This window comes from Pantherophis guttatus, chromosome 2 (genome assembly GCF_059756535.1).
Source record: "Pantherophis guttatus breed Tessera chromosome 2, ASM5975653v1, whole genome shotgun sequence".
Taxonomy (NCBI): domain Eukaryota; kingdom Metazoa; phylum Chordata; class Lepidosauria; order Squamata; family Colubridae; genus Pantherophis; species Pantherophis guttatus.
In genome coordinates this window covers 269,135,692-269,144,666 of record NC_142064.1, presented here as the reverse complement: position 1 = coordinate 269,144,666, position 8,975 = coordinate 269,135,692, and the positions used below count along the sequence as shown (strand labels likewise).

At 44.8% G+C, this 8,975-nt stretch overlaps 1 protein-coding gene across 1 annotated transcript; it reads left to right on the top strand.

The window, feature by feature from the left end:
- Positions 1–1,629: 1,629 nt before the first annotated feature.
- On the top strand, positions 1,630–7,639 carry LOC117662608 (uncharacterized). The gene is made up of 2 exons (XM_034412091.3): positions 1,630–1,831; positions 5,118–7,639. Exon 2 carries the CDS (start codon positions 5,142–5,144, stop codon positions 6,099–6,101), a length of 960 nt encoding a protein of 319 aa, XP_034267982.2. The 5' UTR covers positions 1,630–1,831; positions 5,118–5,141; the 3' UTR covers positions 6,102–7,639.
- The last annotated feature ends 1,336 nt before the right edge of the window (positions 7,640–8,975 follow it).

Genomic DNA, 8,975 nt, shown 5'->3' with positions numbered 1-8,975 from the left:
AAATGTTTTTAAAAGTAAAAAAAAAAAGCCTCTGATGATCGCGCAGCTCAGCTGGGATCGTCAAAGGCTTTTAAAAGAAAAAAACCCTTTTTTTCTTTTAAATGCCTCTGAAGATCCCAGCTGAGTTGCCTGATCAGCAGAGGCTTTTTAAAAAAGCCTCTGCCAATCAGGCAACTCAGCTGGGATCGTCAGAGCCTTTTGAAAGCATTTTTTTACAACCTTGCCCACCCAGTCACATTACTCCACCCCCCCCTCAAGCCATGCCCACAGAACTGGTAGTAACAAATTTTAGTTTTCACCGTTGCGAGGAGGGAATTAAGGGGCACCTTTTCCACCCTCCCCCTGTCCTTTTCTGCACTAAGTTGAACGTTTACTACTTACGTTAAACAAATGTACACATTTAACACCAGGTCCACATAAATAAAATGAACAGCTGGTGCATTGTCATTATTTGATTTATGGATGACCCCTACAAGACTACAAGTGCTCTGGCAAAACCTCTTTTTCTTCTGTGACATCTCCAAAATTTTGCCTTCCTCCCATTCTCAGTCTATGAGTGAGACAGGCTTAAATTGTTCTTAATTATATTTTCCCTTTCATTGTGACATACAGGTAGTCCTCAACTTACAACACTTCATTTAGAGAGGAGGAGTGGAGTGGAGTGGAGTGGAGTGGAGTGGAATGGAATGGAATAGAATGGAATAGAATAGAATAGAATAGAATAGAATAGAATAGAATAGAATAGAATAGAATAGAATAGAATAGAATAGAATAACAGAGTTGGAAGGGACCTTGGAGGTTTTCTAGTCCAACCCCCTGCTCAGGCAGGAAATCCTACACCATTTCAGACAAATGTTGTCCAAACTTTTCTTTAAAACTTCCAGTGTTGGAGCATTCACAACTTCTGGTGGCAAGTTGTTCCACTGATTAATTGTTCTGACTTGTCAGGAAATTTCTCCTTAGTTCTAAGTTGCTTCTCTCCTTGATTAGTTTCCATCCATTGCTTCTTCTCCTACCCTCAGGTGCTTTGGAGAATAGTTTGACTCCCTCTTCTTTGTGGCAGCCCCCGAGATATTGAAATGCTGCTATCATGTCTCCCCTAGTCCTTCTTTTCATTAAACTAGACATACCCAGTTCCTGCAACCGTTCTTTATGTTTTACCTCCAGTCCCCTCATCATCTTTGTTGCTCTTCTCTGCGCTCTTTCTAGAGTCTCAACATCTTTTTCACATAGTAACCATTAGAAGTAACAATGGCACTGAAAAAAGTGACAGGACCTGTTTTCATACCCAGAAACCTGACGCCGCTAACAACTCCCACAGGTTTATTATCTTTAAATAAACCAAAAAGCAAAAGCCCAATCAAATGTTGTTTGAACTCAGAATGCCCATCTTGCAGACGTAACCGTGCAGTGACATAACTCGGATAGCAGGGAAAAAACGGCTTTGGGCTTTTTGCTGCGTGCAAACTCCAGTGTCTCTTCCAGATGTTAACTGCAAAGGCCTTTTCAGGGTTTTTTTTTTCTTTATTTCTTTCACTGGGAATTTGAAGTAAGGGTTAAACCCTGCAAGTCTGGCTGCCTAGAGAAGCTGTTTAAAGAAAATAACCATGAAGAGGGTCTACTCATCCATGAAGTCACTTCCTGTGCTTTCTTTTCTTGGTGGTGGTGTGGGGAGGAAAGTCAGGGAATTTGGTGGGGAGGGGGGGGCTGTAGATTTAAGGGGAGGAGAACTGCAGACAGTCCCAAAGAGGTTTGCCAGAGAAGTATGCTGACTGACCTTGCTCTGCAAAATTAAGATCTGCACTCAACGATAAACCGCAGCCCCGTCCAGGTCTGGCTTTTCTAAAAGGGTTGGGTTTTTGTTCCAGGCTGCGACTGGGAAACGCTCTCCAGATTTGAGATAAAGCAGAGTCCAGTCTCAAAATGCTTCTTTCCTGAATCTGTGGCTGGGACAGGTTGGAGATGAGACAGGGTGGATCTGAAGGGGAAGGAAGGGGCAAGAGAGCTGGGCTGCAAAGCTCCAGCCTACAGATCAGCAAAGCAATCCAGAGATTCAAATTAAGTCTGTAGAGATTCTCAGTCATCCAGATCATGGTTGTCTCAAAGGTGCCTTTTCAAGAGGCAACTGGACTTTCTGGTTTTGTTTTGTTTTTTGAAGATGTTTCACTTCTCATCCAAGAAGCTTCTTCAGCTCTGATTGGATGTTGGGGAATGGAAGGATTTATATTCCTTGCAGACAGCTGGTCATTTGCATCCTTTTCGAGGGTTATTGAAGGACTTGGAGGTTTATCTGTGTCCTCAGGGTCACCTGAGTAGTGCCCCTGGTTCCTGTAGTCTGCAATTTTTCCTCTGGAAATCCATTTCTACTCCCCCACCATTCCAAGAGTATTCATCCCAAATTGCAAAGCTAAAAGTCTGTAGAGATTCTCAGTCATCCAGGTGATTTTTTCAGGAGGCAACTGGACTATCTTGTTTTTTATTGAAGATGTTTTGCTTCTCATCCAAGTAGCTTCTTCGGCTCTGGCTGGATGGTGGGGAATGGGAGGATTTATATTTAGATTTCCAGAGGAATTACAGTCTACAGCCGTGATGGCGAACCTATGGCACGCGTGCCACAGATGGCACGCGGAGCCATATCGGTGGGCACGCGAGTTCAGCTCCGGTGCACATGTGTGTGCTGGCCAGCTGATTTTCGGGCCTTCTGGACCCACCAGAAGTCTGGAAACACCTTGTTTCCAGCCTCTGGAGGCACTCCGGGGGTGTGGGGAAGGCTGTTTTCGCCCTCCCCAGGCTCCTAGAAAGGCTCTGGAGCCTGGGGAGAGCAAAAAACGGGCCTTCCGGTTCTACCGGAAGTCGGCAAACCAAAAACAGGGGGAGTATGGGGGGGGTCATGCGTGCAAGTGGGGGGGCGGGGCGCATAGAATTATGGGTGTGGGCACGCGTGCTCATGACCCCCCCCGCTTCCCCCGCTTTTGGCACGTGATGGCAAAAAGGTTAGCCATCACTGGTCTACAGGAACCAACCATTAGCATTACTCAGGTGACCCTGAGGACACAGACAAACCTCCAAGTCCTTCAACAGCTCTATAAAAGGATGCAAATGACCAGCTGTCTGCAAGGAATATTCCCCACCATCCAGTCAGAGCTGAAGAAGCTTCTTGGATGAGAAGTGAAAGAAGTCTTCAAAGAAAAAGCAGTTGCCTCCTGAAAAAAAGCATTTTTGGGACAATCCAGATCTTATGCATTGACTGCCCCCTCCTGGTCACCCGGAGGTTGGCATCCTAAATCTGGTAGCCCTGAGAGACCTAGAAATAAATTCTACCACTTTTTCCATTTTTAAGAGATTGTCAGTCTCAAGGAAGAGATGTGTTCAGTGGCTGTAGAGATGAACAGGTGCCATAGGCATCTTAGTGCCAGGCATATGCTTTGGAGCAGTTTCTCAATCTTGACAAATAGAAGAGGGTTGGACTTCAACTCCCAGAATTCCCCCACCAGTATGGAGAGTTGAGGTCCACATGCATGAAGGCTGGAGAGCTCGGGGAATTGAAGTCCACCCATCTTAAAGTTGCCAAGGTTAGGAAATGCTGCTTCAGTGGCATCTTGCTTAGTACATCCAGCATTGTATTAGGTGTTAAATAAGTTAATTAACCTTAATAAGGTTAATTAATAAGGTTGATTAACCTTAACTAAATATTCTGCCTTCTATATTTATTTATTTATTGGTTCGATTTATATGCCGCCCTTCTCTGGAGATTCAGGGCAGCTTACAATGCATTAAGCAATAGCCTTCATACTTTTGTATATACCTGCTTAGTAGGGCTTTCATCCCCCCCCCAGCGGTGTTCTTTTTTTTAATACAAAATCAGTTATTATTGCCCCCACAATCTGGGTCCTCATTTTACTTACCTCGAAAGGATGGAAGGCTGAGTCAACCTTGAGCCTGGTGAGATTCGAACTTGCAGTAATTGCAGGCAGCTGGTGCTAGTTAACAGCACTTTAGTCTGCTGCGCCACCAAGGCTCTTCAAATCTGCCTTATGCAATACAATAGCTGGCTTATGCAATACAATAGGCCATAATCGTTTACTAATTAACCTTTAAAGTTAAGGTTTGGATAGACGTTTTAAAAATCATATATAAAAAGATTTTGGTTTAGCTTGGTCACTGAACCCCTTGATTTGTAAACCAGAGTTTGTGGCTTAAAGTACTCTCTAAATCTGGACAATTTTGCACTCGTGTCAGAAGTACCAAAGCGCTTCCAGGTTGAAAGGATTAGCTGGTGACATCACCGTTCCCTGGGGATGTCCAGTTGGGAGGGGGGTTCCTTTCATGTCCATGGCAGGAGTTGGATGAGAGCTCAACTCTGTCCCATGGCAGTTTTCAGGTCTTGAATGCGGGCTTGTTAACCTCCTGCCCAGCATTCTAACCACTTGAGCCACTGTGCTCCTATCTGGACAGTTATAGTTTGCCCAGTAAACCATAGTTAAGCAAACTGGTTTAGCACATAAGTAGGTAACTTTTATTATTCAGTAAACCATAGTTAAGCAAACTGGTCTAGCACATAAGTAGGTAACTTTTATTATTCAGTAAACCATAGTTAAGCAAATTGGTCTAGCACATAAGTAGGTAACTTTTAAACCATAGTTAAGCAAACTGGTTTAGCACAAAAATAGGCAACTTTTAAACCATAGTTAAGCAAATATAGTTAGCACAAAGGTAGGTAAGTTTTATTCCTCCAGATGTTGTTGAATTACAACTCCCGGAATTCATAGGAAACGTGGCTAGAGATGTGGGGATGCTAAGAGGAGTAAGTCAGCAATATCTGGAGCAGTGTGGATGTTAAAGATGTGTGGATTTCAACTGCCAGAATTCCCCAGCCAGAAGTCTACATATCTTAAAAGTTGTCGCAGTGGAGAAGCACACATTGATCTGGAGGAATTCAGATGACTCTGAATCATGCCAGTCAGCATGCCGGCTGAGGAATTCTGGGAGTTGAAGTCCGCATATCTTAAAGTTGCGAAGGTTGAGAAACATAGGCCTAGTGGCTGAGAATAGTCGACTAACATCTATCTTTGTCCGGAATGATTAATTGGGTCTCCTTTCTTCCCCTCCATCCACAGGACTGTTGGGGAGAGAAAAAATAGATGGAAGCAAATGGGATCTCTCTGGAAGTTCAACCCAAAGAGACAGACGCACCCCTAAGGATTCCAGATGACTCAGAAAGACAGCGGGAGAGGAAAATGGCTGCAGCCAAAAAACAGAGGAATGTATCCATCGCCAGCGAAGATGCCGGCCAGGTGATCCCAGCTGAGTCGCAAACACCGGGGGAGAGGAGAGAGAATGAATGCCACACGTGCGGGAAAAGTTTTTGTTCCAAATCCCGCCTCAAAGTCCACCAGAGGATCCACACGGAGAGACGGCCCTATCAATGCCAGGAATGCGGCAAGGGCTTCCGGCAGAGCGGCCACCTATCCCAGCACCACAGGATGCACACTGGAGAGAGGCGCTACAAATGCTTGGAGTGTGGGAAAAGTTTTAGCCAGAGTACCTATTTCATCTTGCACAAGATGACCCACACGGGAGAAAAACCTTTCACTTGTCCGGAGTGCGGGAAGAGTTTCAGCCACAGCCGGAGGCTGACTATACATCGCGCCATCCACACGGGCAAGAGGCCGTACCAATGTCCGGAGTGTGGGCAGAGTTTCAGCCAAAGCACCCACTTGACTTCCCACCAGAGGATCCACACCGGAGAGAAGCCGTATCGGTGCACCGAGTGTGGGAAGTGCTTCAATCAGAGCACTCATTTGACTCTACACCGGCGGATCCACACGGGAGAAAAACCCTACCGGTGTCTCGAATGCGGGAAGTGTTTCAGCCAGAGCCCGCACTTAACTTTACACCAGAGAATCCACACCGAGGAGAAAATCTATAAGTGCTCCGAGTGTGGGAAGGGATTCCGTCGGAGCGATCACCTGATCTCGCATCAGAGGAGTCACACGGGGGAGAAACCGTACCGCTGCTCCGAATGCGGGAAGAGTTTCAGCCGAAGTTCGATCCTGCATAAACATCAGAGAATCCACAAGGATGGAGAAACATCGGTCTGAATTTTTCTCAACGCTGAACTCGATGGGCAGAACTTTTGAGGGCCTCTGGTCTTTTGAGGGTTTTGAAGATTGCTTGACAGCTTGTGGTCTGGTGCTTAGTTAACCTTTAGGCCAGGGGTCTCCAAACATGGCAACTTTAAGACTTATGGACTTCGACTCCCAGAATTCCTCAGCCTGCCATGGGAATTCTGGGAATTGAAGTCTACAAGTCTTAAAGGTGCTTTTTTCCCCTCAGAGGCAACTGGACTTTCTTGTTTTTCTTTGAAGACCTTTCGCTTTTCATCCAAGAAGCTCCAAGAAGCTCTGACTGGATGGTGGAGAATGGAAGGGTTTATATTTCTTGCAGACAGCTGGTCATTTGCATTCTTTTAGCGAGTCATTAAGCCACCTGGAAATTTATCTGTGTTGTCAAAGTCCTCTGAACCAAGGCCTGGTAGCTCAGCAGACTGATAGCATTGTGATTAACACCAGCTGCCTGCAATTACTGTAAGTTCGAATCTCACCAGGCTCAAGGTTGACTCAGCCTTCCATCCTTTCTAAGGTAGGCAAAATGAGGACCCAGTTTGTGGGGGCAATAAGCTGACTTTGTATAAAATATACAAAAGTATGAAGGCTATTGCTTAACGCATTGTAAGATGCCCTGAGTCTCCGGAGAAGGGCGGCATATAAATCAAATTAAAAAAAAAATGGGTGTGGGGCCTTCTTGGAACTTTTTTTTTTTTTTAATTTGATTTATATGCCGCCCTTCTCCGGAGACTCAGGGCTGCTTACAATGCGCTCAGCAATAGCCTTCATACTTTTGTATATTTATACAAAGTCAGCTTATTGCCTCCACAAACTGGGTCCTCAATTTACCTTCCTTAGAAAGGATGGAAGGCTGAGTCAACCTTGAGCCTGGTGAGATTCGAACTTACAGTAATTGCAGGCAGCTGGTCTTAATAACCAGCTTAATAACAGGGTGCCTTAGACCACTGTACTACCAAGGAACTGCTGAAAAGACTGTGTTGTAGATAGACTGGAGATAGATGATGTTGTATCCCCCACCCCCACCTCTGTTTAGAGAGGGCTGTTCAATTTTGATATCAATGGCTTCTTTGACTCCTCTTTCAAAGCAGAGGTCCTCTCTGACCAAAATGTGGACTATCCTGTCTTCAAAAGAGTGGCCTTTGTCTTTTAAATGCATATGGACTGCTGAATCTAGTCCTGATGGCCATTCAGAGTTGAAGAAGCTTCTTGGGTGAGAAGTGAAACTTCTTCAAAAGAAAAACCAGAAAGCCCAGTTGCCTCTGGAAAAAGCACCTTTGGGACAACCATGACCTGGGATGACTGAGCATCTCCACAGACACAAGTCTTAAAGTTGCCAAGTTTGGCGGCCTCTGCTTTAGTCATTAGATAAAACTTGGGGGTGCTGTGGAAATGTTACTTCATAACAAGCATACTCAAAGTATGAAGACCGTGCATAAATTGCAGCAAAATATGAATTAAATGTGGAAATAAGGTGAGGAATAGAAATTATAATAAAGCAGTTTGGAAAAATTCCCATGTTTTCTCCTTGGTTACCAATTGGCGGCATCATCTCCAGTAATCAATCTACCAAATTTCCCCAAAATAAACCGGGTTTTATATTAATGTTTGATCCAAAAGACGCATTAGGGCTTATTTTCCAGTTAGGTCTTATTTGGGGGGGAGAAATACAGTAAATGCGTCCATCTGGCTGATGATCTTAACAGGGTTATTTTTAGGGCAGGGTTTATATTACTAGTATCCTGAAAAATTTTCCGGTTAGGTCTTATTTTCGGGGAAACACTGTCTACTAGGTGCTTTTTGAACTTGCCCACTATAAGATGTATGGACTTCAACTCCCAGAATTCCCCAGGCTGGCAAGGAAATTATGGGAGTTGGAAGTCTAAACATCTTTTTTTTTTTTTAAATTCGATTTATATGCCGCCCTTCTCCGGAGACTCAGGGCAGCTTACAATGCTTTTAAGCAATAGCCTTCATTCTTTTGTATATTTTATACAAAGTCAGCTTCTTGCCCCCACAAACTGGGTCCTCATTTCACCTACCTTAGAAAGGATGGAAGGCTGAGTCAACCTTGAGCCTTGGCGAGATTCGAATTTACAGTAATTGCAGACAGCTGGTGTTAAATTACAGAGCTCTGTCTGTTGAGCTATCCAGGCTCCTTTTTTTGCCAAGTTAATCTATATCAACTGCATCATGTGGACTGTTTAGGGAACTTACTAGTTTAGGAAGCAATCCAAACGGATGAATACTGAAAACAACTATGCGTTGGGAGAGATTATGAATTCTAGTCCCGCCTTAGGCATGAAAGCCAGCTGGGTGAATGTTAGGGTTCCAAGTAACACCCCCAATGAAAGAAGACTCTGATGCCAGAAGTTCCTCAAACTTCCATTTTATTAGAGATGTCATATTGGCACATCTGAGAAAACCCGAATCTGAAAGCTTCCAGGTTTTCCCCACCCATCTTGCAGGGCAAGATGTCCTTGACTCTCAAAGAAAAGAATGTTATTATGGCTAGATATCTCTGCAACTCAATGCAATCTCCCCCCCCCCCCCAGTGTCCCACAGCACTAAGTGTGGCAGCCCTGAAGATCCAAAGAAAAAGATGGCCTCCAGGGCTGACAGTGACTTTGGGCCAATCACCAAGAGACTGTGAGTTCTAGACCCGCCTTAGGCATGGAAGTTGGCTGGGTGACTTTGGGCCAATCACCAGGAGATTGTGAGTTGTAGTCCCGTCCCAGGGATCAAAGACTGACTTTCATCCAGTCCCCCTCTCTCAGTATAACCCCCCTCACAGGATGTTGTGGGAAAAATAGGAGGGAGGAGTATTAGGTATGTCCATTGCCTTATTTA